At 40.2% G+C, this 24,026-nt stretch overlaps 1 protein-coding gene across 5 annotated transcripts; it reads right to left on the reverse strand.

Annotated features, from left to right (window-relative positions):
• Positions 1 to 582: 582 nt before the first annotated feature.
• Positions 583 to 23,777, reverse strand: CTTN (cortactin). 5 transcript variants are annotated; one of them, XM_084287581.1, is made up of 17 exons: positions 23,662 to 23,777; positions 21,422 to 21,505; positions 20,911 to 20,984; positions 19,385 to 19,514; positions 16,046 to 16,156; positions 15,265 to 15,319; positions 14,591 to 14,701; positions 13,600 to 13,710; positions 12,881 to 12,991; positions 11,516 to 11,626; positions 9,716 to 9,771; positions 8,539 to 8,608; positions 8,100 to 8,248; positions 4,248 to 4,337; positions 3,964 to 4,153; positions 2,981 to 3,052; positions 583 to 2,379 (listed from the first exon to the last, which is right to left on the reverse strand). In XM_084287581.1, exons 2-17 carry the CDS (start codon positions 21,503 to 21,505, stop codon positions 2,243 to 2,245), a joined length of 1,662 nt encoding a protein of 553 aa, XP_084143707.1. In that variant the 5' UTR covers positions 23,662 to 23,777; the 3' UTR covers positions 583 to 2,242. The 5 variants fall into 5 exon arrangements, with proteins under 5 accessions (XP_084143707.1, XP_084143709.1, XP_084143708.1 ...); XM_084287583.1 differs by lacking the exon at positions 13,600 to 13,710; XM_084287582.1 differs by lacking the exon at positions 11,516 to 11,626.
• Between the last annotated feature and the right edge of the window lie 249 nt (positions 23,778 to 24,026).

Raw genomic sequence — 24,026 nt, forward strand, 5'->3', positions numbered from 1 at the left:
TGGTGATACTGAGATCAGTAGTTTGAATTAGAGATCAACACCTTCTCCATTAGGTGAGGCAACACACAAATACACTCCCCAAACTTAATCCCCATAATGCTGATGATAGTGTCACCTGATGACACACAGCATACACATGAGCCCATGTACGGTGCAAGTCCTTCTTTCCCTTTCAGGCTTTCCCCTCTGTGCCCAAGGCTAATCTCTTGCTTTCCCAAAATTACTGCAGTTGTTCAAGGACCTCAAGGGAAACACAAAATGGGAGTGAAGAAGGAAGCATGGTGGAAGAGCAGCCAAGAGTGCAAAACCTCCTCTCCCTACTATCTTTCAGGCTACAAAATTCATACCAAAGCCTAGAACAAGCCTTGTACCCATGATTCACACAAAAGGACCCCAGAAGGGCTCCATGCAGCAGCCACCTGCCCCAGCCTTGCAGTTCCCTGGTACCAAGCACCACGGAGCGGCTCCCAGAGGAAATATCATTCACTGTATGCAGGCTGCTCCCAGATGCAGCTTGAGATGAGATGAACCATCCAAAACAGACTAACAAAGCAATTTAAAAATACAAAAATATTCCATGCAAATGGTTCAAAAAGTTTATTGAATATTTAATTTACAAAAATCATATCCCCTCTATGAGGTGTTCTATGCAAAATTGGATAAAATAAACTGCATATAAAACCCAACCCTAGTAATGCAAATACAACACAGAAATGAGACCATGGAAAGGAAAAAAATATATATAATCATGACATACATATGACATTCATTAAGGATTGTCCCAACCATCCAAGAATTGGTTCAATAAGATGCCTTCCAAGATACATTATATATTTTACCATTTTGTACAGGTCTTCTATATTCCATTGGTCCAAATTTACAGTTTATAAAAATTCTCTGCATTCTTTCTTAGCTACCATACCAGTTCTGCCATTCCTGTTTTGATCAGAAGGTGGAAACAGACAGTACATACATTTAACATGTGCACTATTAGATGCAACTTACTATCTTTGGTAGGGACTCTAAATCTGCTGTGAAGTCAGCTTTCTAGAATGACAAAAACTTAAGTTTAAGATTTGGCAAAGAACAGTTTTAACTCCATTGTTTAGCAGAATGTTACTGGCAGTTTTTGTAGAACATACAAAAAAATACAGTTGTCTCTTGTATGGTTTAAAAATGGAGAATATTTATATGGGTTTTAAATCAAATTATTTGCATTAATATTCCTCAACTCAAATATAGTTGTATAAAATGTTACTACTGCACAGCAGGCCTGCCTGTTTTATTGTATGAACAAAGGATGCATTGTACACAGAATGCAACTGCAATTCCGTCTTGCCTTTTTTCCTCCTGTTTAAAGCTATGAGACTACTCCTGTAGGTAGTCACACAGATTTGGATGCCAGTCTCCCTTTGAACAAGTAGGAATTTCACTGAGTGACTCAATACTTGTAGAGTAACTTTTTCAAGTTTTCCTGTGAAAGAGGGGAGGGTGGAACAAAACAAAGATGTGAAGAAATTCAGGATAATCAGTGCTAGAATGTTTGCAGCCCTCCTCTGGTATTACATGTAGAGGAGTAACAAGGTCAGGAGGAAAAAAAAAATTTAAAAAAATCAATGCAATAACCAAGAAACTTCACTTTAAAAGAGAAGGAAAAAGTAACCAGACTGTTTCCTTCATAACACTAATATTCCGTAAATATTGGACAGTACTTGATTAACTGCCATTAGCTGCAACTTTCAAGCATTCTCTTTGCTTTTTCACACACTACCTGGAAAAGAAAAAAAAAAGTTATGCCCCTCCCCAGTCCTCCCCACCCCCTTGCTTAGTGGAAACGCAAATAACCTGCATAGCCATGATTTTCTTAGCTGAAAACATTTAGTGGAAGACTAACTAGACTTAAACACTAGGTAAATCTGCTCACTTATGAGTAAAACATGCAATATTATGACAGACAGCTAATCGTCCTCGGAAAGGCCTTTTATGACAATTGCTAATTTGGCAGAGAAGAAATGTTTCCAAATGCATGAAAATCGTTTTAAGAGCCTTAGTGAAGAACATTGTAGTTACAATATATTAGCAACTTCTGTGGCATAAACATTTTAAAAAGCATCAGCAAAGTATTAAATATAAAAGCAATATGTATATACCCCTCCATCCTCAGAAAAGCATCATGATTTGTAGTGTATTAAGTCAGATTTATTGACTGGGGAATTAAGGCATAACCAGTAGACAATAGTCTCTATTGTCTCAGCTCCACATAATTTGCTGGAAACAACCCGTATCGGCCTTTGCAGACACCCCTCCACCAGCCGTCATCGATCATTTCTATGTTTGTGATGATGTCATCTGGATCAAAGGAGATCTCGTCATCACCCGCTGGAGAGAGAGCAGAAGAAACTCAGTGTTTGCACAGCGGTCTGCACAACCGTCTCATCTATCAGCCCACCGTCACTAAAGATAACACGAACACCGATCACCTTCCTCCCTCCTGGCAGGGTGTTTGAAACAGCACAAGGCAATACCAGCCTGTAAAGATGCTGCTTCCTCATCCTCAGCCCTGACATGGTGCTTGGTTCTTACCCACTGCATTTCTAAGAACAGCAATTGTTACCTAACACACTGAGGAACCACTTCACTTTCTTGAACTGTCCTCAGAATCAACCAGAGGACTCTTAAACAATTACTCACACCAAAGGTTTAATTAGAGTGTTAGCAATTGGTTAAAAAAGATTTTTTAAGCACCCATAATTTCTAAAAACGGTGGGTAGTAACTTTCAGAAGTGTCTACATGCTACTGGTAAATATCTATACTGCTAACTATCGTCTTGTTAAACAATTCTAATTCTTCATATCTTCATTTCATACGCTACTACAAGAAATTACAAGATGGAAGGAAAATTAAAAAAAAATAAATCTTGTTTTATCTTTCAAAGAAGAGTATTCAAAAGACAAGTTTAAGAACAAGAGCTTTGCTTACCAGCCTGATAATCATAAAGGGCTATGGCTGTGATTCCAAGTTCATTTTCATATTCATCATAAGCATTTTCTTCTAAGGGGAGAGAGAAAGAAAAGAAACAAATTAAAAGCATAAAGCATTCTACCTATCACCCGAAATTCTTTTCTGTGGCATTCCTCCTTTCATTCTACTGCTAATCCACACAGGAAGCAGGAAATTATGCAGATTTTGAGCAGTGCTGATGTACCTTCTGAAATGGATTTTTTTTCCTAATCACACACAATTAAAGCCTGACAGGAAGTGTTCACAACTAGACATTTAATACAGTATAAAATAAAAATTATTAGCTTTATAGCACTAAAAGAAGTGGCAGAACAACAACTGAGTCCAAGATAAGCATGTAAGAGACTATTTAGCACAAATTGTTAGGTGTGCATGTTTGGGGGTGTGTGTTAAGTGATCTGGTCAGAATTTCCACATTCTTGTATCACAGCAAGCAGGATTTTAGTAACCAGAAGAGCTGAGAAAAACAGCAATTCAAAAGAACTATATTCTTTCAGTGCCGTTAGTTTTGGACATCCTTACTGCACTCCCTCATAAGCATGGAACACACTACATCAATTTCAAAGTCCAAGAATCGTTGACAGATTTTTTTGCTTGCTAGGCCAGCATTGGTTCAACACACATCTAAACTCAATTGCTATGCTTTTTTTCTTGCATTACACAGGGTGGAAATGGTTACTTTTTTTGAACCAATAAGCTAGAAAGCACTGTAATTATTCCTACATCATCTCACAAAAGTTAAGTAATTTCAACTCTGCTCTAGCCATACCTCCATCCCCTAATTAAGGTTTGTTGGTAGGATATCTACAAAGTCTCATCAGACAACAACTTTAGAAAATGAAGGCAGTGTGATATCAACTCAACTGTTTATTAAGTTGTTGCCCAGGGGAGTCAGTCTTCATTTTTAAGGGCTTCTTTCACATGAAAAACGAACACTCTACCTGCTTGGTAGTGGTCTCCTGCCCCTGCCACTTCATAGACCGTCTCAGGTTCGTATTCTGCCTCTCGCTGACTCACTGCTTCTTGGTAGTCTGACTCTGCAGCTTTGTAGCCAGGCTCTGGCTCCTGTGCAGCTGAGTACTTTGTGCTGGAGTTCTTGTAGGCAGACTCTGCATCATAGGAAACTGCATCCTGCAGAAACAGTCAGAGAGGGTTGTCCAGATTTTGTGAAGAGGTTCTTACGCTTAGGATCAAAAATGAGGCACTGATAGTGATGTTAACAAACCTCATAGACTGGGCTTGAGGGTGCCTTCTGTTCAGCTGGCTGTGTGGTAGGAGACGGCGGTGGAGACTGTTTTTTGGCTTTAGCTTGCTCCTTAATTGAAGAGAAAGAAAAGCTTCAGTGCAGTTTAATCACTGTTTAATGAAAGAAATAAACCCTCCAATAACAGAGAGAAACAACACGTTTTGAAATAAACTGAAGTGAGCAGGGAGCAGAACAGGCCTGGATTGACTCCATCATTAGACCTGCCTGGGGGTTTAGACTGGCTGTAACAGGAAAGCCTCAGCAATACTGCAAAGCAGAGGAGGAAAAAAAAAATGAAGAAATAAAAACTGCAAAGTACGTATGGATACATGAGTTTAAAAACAGAGTACCCAATGTTCTTTGGCACACTTCCACAGGAGCTGCAGGGTTTCTGTGTTCAATATATTCATTCTGTTCATTAGCTGATTGGGCCTCATGTACCATTTTAGCATAAATTTAGAGAACCTGAAGCCCCCATGTTCTAATTATACAACTGATATATTGTCCTTGATGAGAAACGATCCTGTAAGCTCTTGCAGGTCTGCCAAGAGCCTGCCAAAGCAAAAGACTGAATAGCTCGTACAAAATTAAATCCTATATGCTGACAATGAGGGGTTCAAATGTTCAGAAGAGTTCCATGTGGTAGAAATAAAAGTATTGCTATTGTATTCTGCAACACAAAGAGCATGAATCTGAATCAACCATTCTGGCACTCCAGCACTTCACACTGTGCCATCCCACCTGTGAATCGGAGGGCAGAACCACAATTATCATTAGGAAGCTATTCATTAGGAAGCTGGCATACTGTACCCCCCCAAAAAAAAAAACATTGGTTGCATAATTTTATGAAAAGTTTATATTTAAAGACTGTCAGCTAACTATTTTATTTTGCTTCTCTTTACCACAGAGGAAAAGAAATCAGTGTACCTAGAACCAAACTTTATTCTTTTTTTTTGTAGAAAAGAACTGAGAATACAAGTTATGAGAGACTGTGCTCTCCATTTGTTTAGGTTCATCAAGCCACAACTCCTCAGAGGATTCTAAGGAGAAATCACAGACCAGAGATGAAGTGGAGGACTTTACTGCTAAATAAATAAATAAAAATATTCCTTTTTTTTTTTGTTTTTCACAGCTTAGAAAAAAACACATCAAACAAAGAAAGCAAAATGTGTCCTGAGAACAGAGACAGCTTTGAAGACCAATTCAAAGCTTATGCTGTGCTTTCTGAAAAAAGTCTGTCCGGATGCCCTTTCTCACTTTAACTGCTGTGCTACAGATGAAAAAAACACTAGCAAACCATCTATTTAACTCAAACCTAAGTTCAGGGAAAAACTAGCTAGCATTAATCCATTAAAAAGTGAAGCACTGTATAATGAATCATTACTGAGTAATTTGTCCCATGAAATTGGTCTCTGCAGTCTAGACTGCAGTTTAAGACAGGCACAGCATAATTGCCATAAGGCATTTAAATTGCATGGTCCACCTCAGGCTGCCTCAGAGCTGGGTTTCTTCCACAAGGAAATGCTCCATGTGCAACAGCATCTTGCATTGTTCTCTAGCTAAATCAAGAGGCACTCGTCGATTGGTAACAGCAGTTGAAGAAGAGCTCCCTGAACACCACTTGCCTATGCGACATATGTGAAGAGCAAAAAAGAAAAGGATTACCAGTAAACAGGATTCTTGAAGAATGCAGCCCATATGTACATTCCCATTGTGGGAGGGCGTGTGCCCACATACTTTCTTAAAGTGAGAGAACTTTCTGTCTGTGCAAGGAAGTTCTCTTAAAGAAATAGCTTGCTTAAGTCAAAGTCCCCCGCCCCTTCACAGCAGCTGTGGCTGGTACACTTGCATCCTTCCCCTTTTCACACTCAGCTTGTGAGTGCGGGGCAGCACAGCCAGCATCATCTCAACTTCCCTTTAACCTCATCCTCCCTCCCTCAGTGCCTAGAGAACCACACAATTAACCAGGGAGATGTTCAGTCTGGAAAAACATTAATCATCTGGTTATGGTGAAATTTAAATACCAGCTTTGGAAGAAACTTCAAATGTGTCCAGGCAACAGAATCTTTGATGTAGCACAAGAAAAATCAAGCATAACGGCTTGAATTTAACCCACACTTACAGCAAAAATAACAGTAGAGGCAGAAAGCCATTTTGAGAGAGAAAGGAAAAGGAAAAAAAAGACAACAGTTCACTGACTCATGAGGACCTGTGCTACTACATTTAAACCCTTCTGGAGAACTGTTTCCTCAGCAGGAGGAAATCTCAATGAAAAAGCTGAAATGAGAAGCAAGAGCTCAAATTCACCACCCTCAATCCACAGATCTTACTTATGAGCACATTGATCACGCAAAATGAACAGCAAGAGAGCTAATGGAGAGGTTGATCTTCCCACACTCTTTTGACTACAAATCTGATAAAATGAAAGGGGAGTTGGACCAATGAGAATACTAAGCAGAACGCTTGGCTTTCTGGCACACACATCTCCTCCTTTCTGATTTAAAGAATGGAATAGGAGTAGTCTCTGAGTCAACAGGAGTCATCTCTGAGAGCAATTCAGCATCCATAGCACAATGAGGATTATGTCAGGTTTGAGATGAGTGAGACAGACAAATTGTTACGCAGGTCAGCCTGACAGAACTGAGGAAGTCCCTGAAAGGCAAAGGCAGCCCAATACAAAAATGCACAGGTAACACCAGTACGATGGAAGCTAGCAGCACGTTGTCCTGCCTAACCCTAAGCAAAACCTGCTCATAGCAAAGGTGCAGAGCAAAATTGAACATAATGTACAAAAAGTAAGGAAATAGCAGTCCCCAGTTATGAGTGTTGTCTAACCACTACCTTTAGTATCTTGGAGATGACCTACGAAGATTCAGACAGGCTAACTGAAAAGACCTAAAACCACCAGCCACCTTGTCTGAGAACTAAGCAGAAGTAGTGATGATGGAATGTGGAATTGCCACAGAGGGTCTGGACAGACTGCAACGGCAGCTTGCATGAAAGCTTAGAGCTGCAAATTGTATTGCTAACGCTAAGGCACCTCAGGCATTGTGTAAGAAAGCAAATGAACAAGACACGAAGGACTAGTCCTTCCACCTAGCAGTAGATTTTCACCAAACATGCAAATTCTATGAAGCAGGTAAGACATATTTTCTGACTAAACATCTCCTGGAATTATTTTGCATATGAGTAAGACACAAATCACTACATTTTTAAGTATGTCAGTGCTAAAATGTCATTTTCTTAATTCCCAAACTGAGATTTGGACGATTATTTTCCCTCACCTCATGGGTGTGGCATACCAATGGATGATACCACCTCAATTTTCAACAATATTGATTCCAAAAAAACAGCATCACTATCAAACTACTATCAAACTTCTTGAATGAGCATTCATGAGGCCTGGAGGGGACCATTGTCTCTCCCCTTACAAAGTCCTTGATGTCCATGGGAATCTGGTATTACCAAAAGGCAGATGTACAGTACAGCTAAACTAGGGTAAAAGCAGACTACAGAGATTAGCACCCAAGACTAGCTTACTTATTTCTGAGTAAGCTAAATGCCAAAATTATATACACTTAAGTGTTACTCCATCTCCGTATCTGACGTCTGATATATATATGGCGCATGTTGGTAGATGGTGTGTATTGTAAACAGGTGAAGCACAGGCAGGAATACACGCAAACACACACACACACACACACAAAAGAGAGCTTTATAGCCTAGCTGGAAAGAAAGACAATGTCTTTTCTTCAGAGAGTCTCTTTTCGCCCGACTTTACAGTGAAACACACTTGAAATGCTATCCAAAAGAGACTTAAATCCTACTGACCTCTAATTTCCTCCGAGCTTCCTCCTGTTCTTGTTTCTCCCTGGCCATTCTTTGTGCTCTCTCAGCTTCTGCCTTCCTTCGGTCTTCTTGTTCTTTTTCCTTGGCTAGGTTTTCAAAGTTAGCTCGGATGCTGCTTGTTTTATTAGCAACTGTGACATTAAAAGAAAAAATACAAGTAAGTCAAATGTTGTTTAAGGTTCCGAATGATGGTAGCCTGGAATGAGTTTATGGTACAAATTTTAGCAAAGGAAAAAAAAAAAAACAAAGCACAGAAAAACCTCTAACAGGAAGAGGGAGACAGTAGCTGAGGTTGCTAGAGACCCGCAAAGAGAACAGTTCCCTCTAGATGATTCTTACACATCACAGCTGCATCAACAGTAACAATCTGGACTTTTGAACATATCAACTCCAGAGAACGGATTTGGGGACAGTGCCTTACCAGCTTCTATTGGCTTGGTTTTCTGATATGTTGATGATGGTTTCTCAATATCTTCGAAAGTTGCTGCATTCTATCCGCAAGGAGGAAAAAAGTACATTAACAAAACACAAATTCATGAAGACATTCAGACAGCTTCAGTGTGTGATGTATTTTTTTTTTCGTATCGCCCCTACAGCTTTTTTCACAACACCAAAATAAAATCAGGAAGAATCAAAACTTGACAAATGGAATAATTATTTCTGTAAATCAAACTACTTTGAGTTATTCTTCAGGGACAGACCTATATACATTAAAATCCTACTAATTAAAAAGAAAATGTAGTTTATGAACAGATGACTCATCAGAACTGAAAGTGAGACAACATCTTAAACATTTATTGTGTATATGTTGATATTCTATTCCATACAGTGAAAGATTTCTACCAAGGTAAAAGCATCCAGTTCTCTTATGTAAGAAGATACTGTTAAATCAGAGGGAACATTCTGAAAACAGCATGCAGAATATGAGGTTTTTGTTTGGTTGTTTTTTTAAATGAATGGTCTCGAGTCCTGCAGCTGCAAGTAAAAAAGAATCCTACTGACTTCCAAATTCTTCTACCGTCTCATTTTAAAATGTCTTATACGAAGCTGAGAGTACACGTTCATTAGGCAAATCTCAGTGTGGACTTCTTAATTTTCTAGCTTTTTCAATTTAAAAATGGAAAGGCAAAAAGGACATATGAGCTGCCCTACCTTTCACTGTTACAGCATACTGAAACAAACTCTCATATAGAGAAGTGGGCAAAGTTGGTAAATACTTGACACTTATTTTAAGCAGTCCATTAAAAAGATATTCTAAGGCATTAGCTAGTTGCCAGAAGATGTGACTGAAACTGGGGAATTGATGGATTTTATTATTCTTTCATACAAATTTTACTATTCTTTAATTTCCATGCTTTATCTTTCCATACTTTAGATATACATATATATGCACATACTACACATATGTAAACACATACATGCGTGTATAAACTAGCATCATGCTGATGTGATTTAAAAGATCTGGAAAAAATCACAGAAGAATTCTAATGATATACTGAAGAAGCATCCAGAAATAGAAAGCTGAACACTACAGATCTAACTATACTATTTTTTATCCCTATGGGCTATTTAAGTCACGGCTGTTTTAAGTAACTTACCTTATCCATCCGATCTTTCTGTACGCCATACTTCCCACCAAATCCTTTTGAATAATCTAAAAGCAGGATAAAAAGGTCAGAGTGGGGAGTTTTCTGTCCATCTTTCTGCCAAACGCAAATAGCCATTTCAAGTGCAAATAGCCATCTCAGCTGCATGCAAAGATACAGTGACAGCCGCCAAAGAAAATGCAACTTGTTTTTTGATGCAGGAAGGATACATAACCGCAAGAGCCTTCAGGTACACCAGCAGATGAGAGACTGGGGGCCACATGCATTCTTTGAGAAAACATTAAGCTGAGGACTGATAAGGTATCAAGCAAGGAATAAGGGATGAGCCCTTCTAATGCATCACTTCTGTAACACAGCCTTTCACAGCAACAATTCTTAGCCCTCTGCAGAAATCATATAACCTAAAGCCACTTTTCTTTCCTTAAGGAGTGACATCCAGTCTTCAGTGACCACAGAGGTTTTATTTTTTTTTTCTCCTTAACTTGGTAAATTCTATGAATGGCAGAAAAATGTAACAAATTTCTTGTTCCGGTGGATTTGGTCATGATACCCAACTGATGAATACTAATGTCATTGGTAATAACTACTGCTACACACATGGGAAGGGGCAGTTCCACAAGACAGCACGAGTCTGCGACAGCTCACCACCATGGAAATGGGGTGGCCCTGCTGCTCTGTACCACCTGTGAGCTGCACACTCCTGCTCTCACCCGATGCTGACTCTAGTACTTGTTATGCTCCAGAAGCAATTTAATTCACTAGTGGCATAAAAAGGAAAAAAAATGAGAAGAGTGACTTTCTGATGTTTCTAGTGAAAGAAACTCAAAGAAAATTTTTCTTCTACTCAAAGAAATGTGTGACTAGCACCAGAGCCAGTGCAACAGAAGAAGCAAGAGTGTGTGGCTGGAAAAACAGCACTTTCTGGTGGCACCGAGCTGCTGAACTGTATGTAGGAACATGCCCTTAGACTTTGTAAATGAACAGGCTTTTCTGTTGTGTTTTCCCTAAAACACAATTACAATTACTACTTCTCCTCGCAGGTCGAAAACCACTTGGGTCCTCTAAGCAGTTATTTTAGTGTTTGTACTTGGGGTCTGCTAAGGTACGTCTGACACTCTAAGTTTGAATTTGTGTCACTATTACACAGGAAAATACTGACTATCAGAATGAACAACCTCATTCTCTTCAGCTTTGTATGTATTTTCAGCCAGAATAAATATACTACACTTACATTTTCCTGATCCAGACTTCTCACTTTAAGATAACGGAAAACCAGGAATTCATGGTTTGTACCCCAACTATTTCACAATGAATAAAGAGAGCATTATAACAGTATTTGCTCACCCAAGAACCACAAACATTCCCTACTTCTTGTTTTAAAGACTACAATCAATTTTAAATGATCTTGCCATAATCCATTGCTTGTTAAGGGTTACATGCATGGTCCTGATCTGAATATTTTTCCACCAATTTATCCAGGCAAAGTTTCACATTTAGACTCTAGAACTGGTAAGAATGTCATTAACATCATACTAATAATTATATGTCGTTATTATCACTAACTGCATAATGTTTTAGAGCTGTTAGCTAAACATTGGATATCGTTTCCTGAATACAGGCTTGTTTCACATAACATTTTAAGAATAAAATGGAAGAACATTGCTAGATCATGTAGGAACAGAAGCGCAAGAAAGTGTCTGCACATTACTAGCATTGATCTACTTAGACAACTATTTAAGACTGTGTGAGAAGTGGCTGCACTGTTAAGAAAGTAACAAGTGAAAACGGTGCCTTGTTGAGATTCATGCTTGGCTAGTTTCTCCTTGTATTCAAACCCCACAGCAGATGGGTCCTGCCTTTCTGTCTGTACACCAAATTTCCCTCCGAAACCACTCTTATAGTCTGAAAAAGCCACATGTAATACATTAAAAACAAAAGGAGGAAAATAAAAAAGTTTAGTCAGAGACACTCAAAATAATTTTTGCAATATTTCTCAATTACCAATAATTTTGAATGGTGAAAAAACTCTCAATAGTCTTTTGTACAAGTAAATTCAGAAGTTTCCACTTGAGACTAGGAAGAGGTCAACATGATTTATCAGACATAGGAACACCATTCTGAAGTCACCAAAAAACATCACTTCTCAACATTTCTCATACAATCAGCATAATGCACTTGCATTTGATCAACATTCTGAACACAAACACGCACATAGTTTATGTACCAAAACAAAACAAGATACAAGAGGATCAACAGTTAAGGATGAAACGAGCTTCTTTTCATCAGTGGGGTTAACGTTTGTATGCTACAGATCTGACTTTTTAAAGAGATGTTCACATAGGGCCCACGGAGACTACCCTTCAGATATTCCTAAACAGTACTGCCTAATGGAAGAAGCAATATCCCTGCTGCTACACAGCTTGAGGAAAAAAAAGCTCTCAGCTAAGAGCTATGATCATTCCCTACTGCTGCCTTACAACAGGCATCTTAATAAATTATATAAAATGAGGGCACAAGAAACAGGGCTTCAGGTAATCTTCTCACAACAAATCTGTGGGAACACCCAGAAAAACAATATTTTGAGGATCACTTTTAACATAAGACATTTTAGCTTAATTAATGTAATTAAGTTAAGAGTGGTGGCAGGCAGCTAGCAATAACTGTTTTGGAACTTTTATTCTGGGTACCAATCTTTCATGAAATAGGTATCTTGCAGGCAATGAGAAAGGACAGCATTAAATACTAGATCTCCCCTGCAAGGAAACAGGGGTATACACAACCAAAGCCACAAAAAGGAAGATTATTTGTGAAGATCCTCAAGGAAAATACAAAGAAATCGCTAACTTGTGGTTTGTATGAATGAACTGAAAAAGGAAAAAAATAATCCAGGCTACACAGACTTGTAAGGCTTCTCCAGTGAGAACTCAGCACTAAGTCTGAACTTTCAGGGACTTGTTATTGGATGTGTTTAACCTGCTTTGCAGACACCAGTTCAACTAACACACAGCAACAGTTCAAACACAGAAAAATGAGATTCATGTTAGCACTGTAAGACTGTAGCTAAAGATACCAAGGGAAGGAGGGTTCACACAGGGATGAGAAAAGTGGGTATTAGAGAAGTTAGAAAGAATGGCTAAGAATCTTGAACTGAGATACCTTTCTGGGATTCATGCAGCTGCACTTTCTCCTGGTGATCCCAGCCAAGTGCACATTTGTCTTGTCTGTCTGTCTGCACACCAAACTTGCCTCCAAACCCCTTCACATAATCTGTATGCATGAAGTTTCAGAAAACATTACTGCAGTTTATGATTGTAAATAGTATTTAGAGAAAAAAAAAAAAGTAATGTGGCAGATATGCTATTGGATAAGCTGCCCTTCCATTAATAGTTTCACTCTTTTTCCCCTGCTACACTACCTTAGCCAAGGGGAAGGAGATTATCCATTCAGTAACTCTAGGATCACAATGCAAAGAAGCACCACAAATTGAGTGTTGATTACAGCACTTAGATTCAGTGTTCAGAGACTTGAAGAATCTGATGTGCTTTCCATCTAGACCCAGATACCTCACACATACATATGCACAATATAGATATATAAATAATGAAGGATTTGATACTGTCTCTGAAGACCACAGATGTGTGCAGTTACGCAATTACTTCAATAACATCCATATGGACATAAGGTCCCTTGGAAATCACAATGTGAAACTCAGGGACCGTTTCCAATGCCTTCCTTTACATCTAAGGGAAGTAGAAATTTACATACACAAAATGCAAACACACATTTACCACCACCAAAAACAAAAAAATTACGTTTTCCTATGTTGGAAAGTCTGATTGTTTTGAACCGGTATTCTTAAATAAGATAATAAAAACCTTTCTGTGATTCATGTTTTTCCGTTTTGCCTTGATATTCAAAGCCAACAGCACTTTTGTCCACTTTGTCCTTGTCAACACCATATTTACCACCAAAGCCCTTGGAATAATCTAGAGATAAGAGTGAAGAGTTTTGTTTGTAAGTGTTCAACAACAAAATGTTACCTTGACAAATTGTGATAATCAGATCTGCTAACATTAAATTACATATTAAAAGAAGCACTGATATCCCTGGTTAATTTCGATTCAGGACACCAAAGTCATGAATTCTTCAGAATACATTCTCTCAAGATGGAAAATAAAATGGCATCATATGTAGTTCAACTACAGGGTGATATTGGCAATTCTGGCTATTGACTCCTTGATAAAACTTTTTAAGACACTTATAGCAAAGTGAACTTCAAGAATCATGTCAGCAACAGCCTGTATGCTTTTAAATAAACAACCCCTTCTTCTGTTTCGCACTTTTAGAGTACAAATATTTCTTTGAGATAAAGAGAAAACAGATGGCAAAAATGTCAAAATTTTTCAATAAAATACTTGATTTTCTGATCAGATATGCCTGGAAACCTGATTAGCAACCCAGTATTTAACTCCAAACACTACCGATTCTGATTAATGCTTTATTCTACTGACAGCTGATTCTTTTAGAAACAGTCCTCTGTTGTGGTTAAACTGCTTACCGTCTCAGGTATTTTAATCCACAGCTTTTCAAAAGAAGTTGCAAAAAACTCTAGACCTATATGCCCTGCTTCTGAAATAATGGCACCTGGATCATCAGTTAGTACCAGTTAGAAACTAGGTTTTAGGTTTCTTTTTCAGAAGTCAAAGTTTTTAGCAACATAAATTTTATAGTGTTAATTTTCATCAGGCTGGGAGTGCAACAGATGAAATTAAAAAAAAAAAAAAAAAAAAAGCATTTTACAACACTGCCTGTCATGGATGCCTGCCACCTCAGAGTATGAATCTATCAACATATGTGTCTACTCACCCTTCTGTGATTCATGTTTCTCAGTTTTACCCTGGTAATCAAATCCCACTGCACTCTTGTCCACCCTGTCAGCTTGTACTCCATACTTTCCACCAAAACCACTTGAGTAGTCTGTATGGAGTAAAAAATAAAAATGAAATGAAGCAGCTTTCAATAGAATCATATCCTAGCCATTAGTGAAAAGGAAAAACAAAACAAAAAAAAAAAAAAAAAACACAGTTACTTCAGAACTCAAATGTTACCCTTTAGCACACACAATTAAGCTCAACTTTAAACTCAGAATGTAAGGTGTGCAATGGTCCTATAGTTTATTATGCTTCCTCTAAAATCTAATCCTATTTCCGATAGGGTGCAATACAGCAAAGAACAATTCCCAATCTCTCTAAAACATCCCTGAACACCACTTCTACAAGATGAACAAGACTCACGATGACACACTATTTCATTTTATTAAAACTCTACCAACTTATGAAAATTATGAAATTGCTTTGAAGTTCATTCTTTCATCTCCTTTTTCACCCAAACCCCTCATCACCTGATTCACTGGTAATGACATGTTGAGGCTTTACTGAACAATGTCCTTCACAAGCAATAACAGAATGAATATCTATTTTAATATTTTTTAAAAACAATCGTTACAAAGGGTGTTTGGTTAACTTTTCACACCACTTTACCTTTTTGGGAGGCATGCTTCTCCGTTTTCCCCTGGTATTCAAACCCAACGGCCGACTGGAGGAGAAATAAAAATTCATGTGACAAAGTTAGATATTAGTAGAAACACTGCTGTCATGTCAGTGGACAAACAGCACAGAAAGCTCTTGCATCTTTCCAAACTGTTCTGACCCTTTTGATTGGAGCATAAATACCTACTTAAAACTTACAGGCCATATTCATTTACATGATAGTCAAGTGCATTTTTTTCGTTGTTTGCTTTTTTTTTTTTTTTTTTCTTTTGTCATCCCTTGCCAAAACAAATTTTCCCAGCAAGATACTCTTGTCTTGCCAGGTTCAGCAATTTAGCGCAACAGAAATTCAGCACAACAGAAATTCAGCATTTCCGCACAAGGGTTGTTACACAGTCTTGGAACAGCAAGCCAGTTATCCTGCGCAGTAGTTCACGTTGCAGTACAAGACAAACCATCCCCAAATCCTTCCTTCTGTAACAGTTACATTGATTTTTTTTTCCTCTCCAAAAGAGCACAGTGTAGCTAAAGTACAGATTTTAATATGTCTTTGCAGTTTTCTTTTCAACTCAATCTCCCATGAGGGCTTTTGTTTTGCTTTAAACAGAAATTTCTCTCTGTAACAGCCCATGATAGCTTACTGCTACACTTCAAATATATCAGGAAGAAGAGACCACACCAGCATTTTAAGGTATTGGAATTTTTCACTGTGTGTACAAGTTGATAAACTCAATGACTTCGAGTAGCTGCAGTACCAGAAGAAATTGCTTACCTGGTCAACTCTATCAGTTTGTACTCCAAACTTGCCTCCAAACCCTTTCACAGAATCCACTTGGGAGCAATGCTTAGAAAGCTTCGATTGATATTCATGCCCAACAGCTGACTAAAAGAAATTGGAAAGTTCAGAAACAGGCAGCAGTTCTGTCCAGTTCTGTATGTAAGAGAAAACATGGCACCAAGTGATCTGAGGATAAGCTTCCTTACAAACCTGCACTGCTTCCTGCTGAAACTGCCTTCCTTGTGAATCATTACTCACTTGAGCAGGCTTTACAAGGCTGTCACCGTGCCACCCATACAGCCTGAGCACGGGAAGTGCCAAGAAAGAATTGGGCAGAAATGCCTGCATTTCATGAAGACTGTTTTACACCCTGATTTTTTAACTTCAAACCACAGGCATGAAAACCAGAAAGATACAGGCAAAATCTAGATGGTGCCATGCCAAAGTTAAACCAAGGATTAGTTCCGAATTAAATATGCAGCCTTGTACTTAGGCACATAGCTACGGGTCTGTTTGAGCTGATAACAGATTGCAACCAAGCACAGCCACGCTAGCTTTTCTGCTGACATTGCTTTAGGGAGGCACCTTGATCTTCCGCCTACATCAAATTTACGCGTCTACTCTCTGTACTTTCTCTTCACCCGCAAAAAGGCATCACAGAGCGAAGCAGCACGTCCATGGCAGGACAGAGCTAGCCCTGCCACAGGCATGCCAGCCCCACAGCCTCCTGTTTGTGGCTGGAACATGAGCTGAACACAGCAACCCGAGGAGCAGAACCTGTGCTGTCGCTGGCTTCGGGCAGGACAAGGGGATACGTAATTACACACCTGAAAGTACATCCTCCATGCTCACGGGTAACACTTTCCAGTGTTACATTAACCTAGTGCTAGGGCACCCTCTGAGATGCTGGCACTGGCACTGAAGCCAAGCACCCTGCGGGGTGCTGAATAGCGTGCCAAGACGTTCCCTCCTGTCCAGTGCCAAAACAGAGCACCAGCCAGAGCAGCTTGAGATTTGCCACTTTAATCTGACATCCCAGGCTGAGAAGAGAAGACCTCACACCCCGCCACACATGGATTGCTGCCAGATGAACGCCGGGCCCAGCCCAACACTGCTGGCACGGCATGGCACGGCAGCTTCCAGCACCCAGCCCCTGCCTTTCACGATATCGGCATGCACCGCTGCGGCAGCGCCCTGCAAACGCTGTCCCATGCTCAGACCTTTGAGCAATGAGAAACTGCTTGTCTTGTGGCAGCAGCAGACAGCTGGAGCAGGGCGAACTAATCTGATGACGCAAGGTGTCTAAAAAACATATGTAACTTGAGGGGGAGATGATTTTACACTATTTGCCTTGTTCTTTTTTTTTTTTTTTTAAGGAAAATATTACTGTGTGTAACAGCTGAGTGGCTGCCAGGTAACAAGGATGTCACTAGTAGTACATTATCTTATGAGCCATATAAAAGCCCCTTTCTTTTCCTGACTGATGCAGTCATACTCGTGTTTATTTTGCAGTTGTTCTGTGGTAGAATAACTGTTAAATGTGATGGAAAACACACATTTCTTCCTCCTTTCTTCTTCCCTTTATCCATTAAGCTATTGGAGACATGAAGCTCGGAAAATCCTACGTTTTATGTGATCCCTCATTTTACCAAATCGAGGTAGATAAGGTTAAGAATGCTTTCTTTACATGACACCTGAAAAAAGAGAATTCCTTCCTCCGTTTCATTAAATACCAAGCATTATGACATATCCCTTTTTTGAAAAAATATTTCAAAAAATATTTTTCTTCATAAACTGTATTTCAGAGTAAATGGCCCTGTTAATTCCTCAGTAGAATACTCTGCTACATTTTAAATCAGTTACGGGGGCCTGGCATATGGAATTATATAGTTGTTCATTTCAGGACAGGGTCTGGGTTTTGTCCTAAAAACACCATGACCGATGCCACAGTAACTCTCATTTATTTCAGCTGGGTCAAGCCTTAACACAGTATAAGGTCTTCCCTTAAAGGGAACGTTCTTATGATGAGTTTATAGAACTATGTTTACAAGTAAGAAAGCTTCATTTATTAAAGATAAATTATGAATGCCTCCTACTACCAATATCTGAGTAATATTGGTAGTGGGAGGACACAACCACCAAATTTTTCCAGACAATTAATTTTGGCCTACAGGAAACATCACTTTTGTTTCTTTCTTTTTATTTTTCCCATGAACAGAGGTGAGGCATAAACCGCTGACACCAGAGAACTACGCAGCTGCAGAACAGGCCTAATTATTGAATCTGGTCAGCAATTCCTTTCCCAGACTCACAGTTAGGTTAGTCTATTTCAAAGGCCCACTGAGAATTATGCTGCAATTTACCCTGGAATATGGCAATCCAGTAGGAATTTAAGGCTGTCACATTACTAGAAACACAGAAAGTAAATTAAGTAAGAAAACAAAATCATTCTTATTCAGGAGACTGTGTGGTTCTCATTTTAACAAAATATGTGCAAGAAACTAGCCAGAATTTGATGACTGTCTAATTACCACATGGCTAATGGAATTACCTTAAGAATTACCATTAACTTTGTTAACAGAGTATATCTTAGCCATCAGGTCCTTATGGAAAGCATTATCATCTGACTGAAGTACAATGACTTTTTTTAAATACTTGGATTACTTGTCACTGTTCACATTTATCACTGCTTAAGAGCTACCCTCTAATTTAAAAGAAGCAGCACACCCTTTTCTTCACTCTTTGGCAACCTCAATATGCATAGAAGAGCTGGCACAGTATTGAAATTAAAAAAAAAAAAAAGGCTAGATTTATTCATGCATGAAGTACTTTCTTAATTTAGAAATATACATTTAGAAACTTGAATCTTGACTGCAAGGGAATCCACCCATGATGTAAGAAAGCAGACTTGCTCTAAAGACAGTGCAAGCGTCAAACACACACATGTGGAGCCATGGCACATCCCAGAACTTCCTCTCATCATTCAGATTCCTTATCTGCCTCCTGAAACACTTGTCCCTAGTACTTTATATGTTTTAGTTCAGTTCTTCCTGTAGTAGAATTTTCACTTAAATAAGGAAGAGAACGCGATGTTCTGACAGATTTGGGTGGTAGAGGTCATAAGTAGTCTTGTCATAGCATTACAAGGCAGATGAGCCATGGCTCTATGTAACTTACGCCGTGATCTGAGCTTCTACATCTGTGATTCTGGCAAAGTTGGAACAACAAGTGACTTTGCCTTCAACAAGCTTAACTCACGTGTGTAGTCATGCTGATCACAGGCACGGCAAGACAAAGCTTACAATATCATCTCAGGAAAGCATGCATACTTACTTTATCCATGCGATCTTGTTCAACACCGAATTTCCCTCCATAGCCATGGGAAGCTTTTGGTCCTGTTTCAAGCTCCTTTTCTTTGAGGTTCTGGTGTTCTTGGAACACATTCTCTCTCAGCTGATGAATACTTTAAAGACAGATAATTAAACAGCAAGTTTTGCTAAGAAAGTTTCAGAAGATAACTTCAAAAAGATGCAAAATAAAATGTAAGATGGTATTTTAAAAGTTGGACAACTTGTATTTTTGAAGCCCTTCCCATTTTTCCAGTGCACAGAGCACTTCCTCACATCCTGAGAATCAGAATTTATTCCACTGCAGAACACTGTCTGAAAAAGAAATGAAAGCATTGGTTTTAAGACTTTAACACAGAAGAGGATTTTGCTATATGAAAAACCTTACAATCAATTACCTTGAACTTATGTGTGCCTCAAATATATTTACTTCTCATGTCCTAATTTAAATTCTTTCCAACACTTTTTATTTAGATGGCAACTTTTCAGAATAGGGATCATCTCTTACCATACAGTCCCTATGGTAACAAGACTCTGATTCCAAATGAGCATTTTGGACATAACTGTAACGCAAAATAAGGATGCAAAGAGACATTCACTTCTTCCCCAAGTTCTCCTGCAATATTCAGGAACTGAAGCTGCACTAGTGCAGGCTGTACACAAGGACAAGCCCGGATGGTTTTCCATACCTTAAAACGCTTCCCACTTGAATTTAAAGCTTCCTCATGCACAACTCAGCCAGTAGGTGTCATCACTGCTCTCCAAAGATTGCAGAGCATAACTGATTCCAGAAGCAAGCCACACAGCCCAGTCTCTCTCCATTTGCAACACTGATGGTATTTGTTCTCAGCATTACATCAGGAGGCTTGACGCCCCAGAAATACACAAGAAAAACCAAACGACCACAAACCACAATCATGGACTTTAAAACAGTTTTAGGAAATCTGTGATTTAGGAAGTTAAGAAAAGTCTTAGACACTTTTTATAAGGAGGATGAGATTCAGATGATAGACTATTTGTCTCACATAGCCTTTATAATGCGTTCATTTATTATTGTTTATTTTTATCTGTCAAAGGAGTTCATTTGTTAATTTACCAGCATTTTTAGGAGTTTGGTAGCAGTTTTCTAAACAAAGCCTGAGAACTAAGAAACTAAACCCTCCCTTTAAGCGTCAAATGCAGCTCCTCAGAACAGCCAATGCAAACTTCTCCCCTGGCGGTATTGGCTCTTGCACCCAAAAATAACAAAGAAACTTTACAGACACAAAGAGGCAGGAAGAACAACACTGCCAGTTAAAAATCAAGATTTAAGAGTCCCTACTTCATAATTCTGATTTTAATTTCAGATCTGAACATACTGACATATATGAAAGATTAGCAATCTGGCAAATAATTAGTCTTCTACAGACAGTATTGTTTTAATTATGAAGATACAAGTAACTGAGAACATGAATTGATTAAAAGTTGCCTGGGATTGTGACTACTAATAAATTTAAAAGAGAGCTGCTTTACTTGATGTGCTCTTGATGGCCGGATCCTTTCACAGTTTTAGCCCCCCAGCGCTGTTCTTTCTCACTCACATCATTCTGTGAAGGACACATAAAAAGAGTTAAAAACCCAAAGACACCGCTAATTATCTGCACTTCAGAGTTCACAGCAAAACCCATCAGAAGTTGGCAAGATTGAAGAGTTAGAAAACCCACTATTTCCGCTTCCACTTCTTCTCTGCTGCGAGCCCTGTGCTTTTCCCAATGCTGACACACACGGAGCACTTCCTGTACCCAGAAGCTGCTGCTCCAAATCGCTTCCATACAGAAGTGATCGGTTCAAATCACTTCCATACAGACTTCCCTGCAGCACCCAGGCCAGACAAGATAGTTTTCTTTGTTCACCCCACACAGAAAATCCTAATTCTCCCTCCCTCCAGGAGCATGCTCCCATCAGTTTAGATACGACCCCCCTCCTGAAGAATTACTCTTTAACATTACAGTTCCAGTGAATGGATGAAATTTGAAAGCCATACCACAAAATCAGGATCCGTCTCCCAGTCATCAGCTCCGTCATCCTGACTGACAGAAATGGTGTGCCCTGCAGTAGCCTTCCACATCTGCAACACCACAGAAGAAGCACTGTCACGCTCCAGTTACACAGAAACTCATTTTATGTTCTGTACAAGCTATTGGGAACTCTGGATTATTTCTCCATCAAAGTACAAGAATTGTCATCGGCTCTCAGGCTGTCTTCTCAAGCCGGTTTGAAAAACCACCACCCTTAATTTTCCTATTGGCAGTGCAAAAAGGTTAGGAATAATCGCTCATGTGATTTTAAAGAGACCAAGGAAGCTTTTCCCTGACCAAATCAACATGTGCCTTTCCTACATTTCTTAGCGTCACATTTTAAAGCTCTGCATTGAAAGACTTCTGCTCAAGCGGGTCTCCTAGTCAATGTCCACTCCTGAGGAATGCTCCAATTCTAGACCCTGTGTGTACACTCAAGGCATAGCAATAGCTGTTTTTTCCCCAGCTGTTAGTAATGATGACCATGATACTGCTCACTAGGCAGCATAACCTCCATGTGCTTCCTGTGATGTGTAATGACTTTCAGCCTTAAGAAAGACGTCCAAACCATTTTAAGAAGTTGTGTGCAATCTAGACACTAGTCTGCTTGCCTGCAACAACAGGGTATATGTGTTATTGCATTTTGTAGATAATCCCTTGTGAAACGTACACGTACTCAGTGGCCCATCTGACTTTCAGCAGAAATAGAGGGTGAAAGCTGGCGTACTGACAGCCAGAATCAAAACTGGTAAAAAGGCAGGCAGCAACATCCAGAAACAACAGTCAGCAATACAGTGGCTAATCATTTGGGGTGTCTCACTTTCTGGAAACCTTATACCCTGCAGAGTATTGAGTTGGACACCTTAATTAACATTTCTGAAAGTGACCAGCGAACAGAACATCTGACCCGCCTGGTGCTAGTGCCTGTATTTCACAGCCCTCATTCTAGAAAAATTAAACATGGATATACTTCTAAAAAGCAAAACAAAATCAACAACAAAAAGCTTCTATTTTTTCCCCAGCTTTTTCAGGTATTACACCATTAGAGTACAGCTCTTTAACATTCTCTCACTCTGTGTACTTACCTTTTTGTTTTCAATTAAGAATAGCTTATAAGGATTGTTAGTATGGACTATTTCATTCACACAAGCATAATCCAGAAGGTGGAATGGAAATTCCCTTTTAAATACATAACTAATAATCCACGATAAAGGTTATAGAGCAAAAAACCACCACTTCCTCTACAGCCTAGCAGAATAAACCAACAAACCAGTTTTATGGAGCACTTCAGAAATCCCAGAACAATGGCAACTGAAAAATAAGCAAACCCAGGGAAGTAACCACTGGCTGGTCTGGAAGAAGGGTGTAAGAGTAGAGATGACAAAAGAGCAGTAGTTTTCCCTTCTGCTTAGGATATTCTCCATCTAAGGCTTTTTCTCACGCTATCACATCTCAGGTTCTCCTACTCTTTAGTTTGTCACGCAGCCATCACCAAAAACAAATTTCTTACCAAAAAAAGTGTTGGAAAGGAGAACTGAAGCAGCTCAGTAATGAAACTGGGTGCGAGGTCTGACCTCTCACTCGGAACCAAATGCAAACTTATGGTCACTGCTTCGAGGGATAGCTTGTACCCTCCATCTGTGCCATACACAGCAAGTTACCCGAGTTCAATTCCCAAACATCACGGGCTGAATTGTGCCTATACACCCACAGGGCTACTTTACCTATCCAGCTGGATGGAAGGTCAATGCTCTTCCCTGAGTACACAGTTACATCACTTTTTTTTTTTTTTCTTTCTTCCTTTTGTGCACCCAAAAATTTTTGTGCTGCTAAATGCTCGGGCATTTAACAGCACAAAGGCAGATCCTCAGCCCTGCATTTCCCTGCTTCCTCCTCGGCCTCCTCCAAGCAGCACCCGAGGAAGGGAGCATTTCGAGGGCTTTCCCACGCACATCCTCGCAAAACCCCGAACCCGCCACGTTTCTCCCCGGCTCGGCCCTAGCCTCGACGAGCAGGGGCAGGGGCCCACACGGGCGAACCCCTGAAGGAATAAACCCACCGGGACGCTGCGAGCTCCGGGCGAGCCGCCTCCCACCCACCCCGAGGCCCTGCGGCCGTGGGGGACCCCAGCCCCGGTGCCCGCAGCCCCTCCGCGCCGCCCCCCGCTCCCTGCGGCCCCCCCGGCCCGGCCCTGCCCGGTGCTTACGGTGGCGGCCGCCGGCTCCGCGGCTGCTTCCCTTCCCTTCCCTTCCTTTCCCTTCCCGGGCGGGTGGCGGTGCCGGTTTCCGCTCCTCCCTTGCTCCCACTTCCTCTTCCCGCACGGCGGGGCGGCTCCAGGTGGGAGATGGCCGCCCCGGGCCGCCCCGCCCCGCCCGGCGCAGCGCCCTCCCCTCAGCCCGGCTGCCACCCGGCCCCGCACCCGCAGCCACAGGCGATGCCCCGCCGGGCCTTGTGAGAGGCTGCACGCCGCGGGTTGTGCTCGCTTTTTATTTATTTGCTGTAGTCGCTTATGCGCCATGCCTTGGAGCTGCTGAGGGGAGGTCCTGGGGGGTTTCCCCTCGCATGTGACTG

Source organism: Netta rufina, assembly GCF_964035555.1.
Source record: "Netta rufina genome assembly, chromosome: 5".
In the NCBI taxonomy this organism is placed as follows: Eukaryota; Metazoa; Chordata; class Aves; order Anseriformes; family Anatidae; genus Netta; species Netta rufina.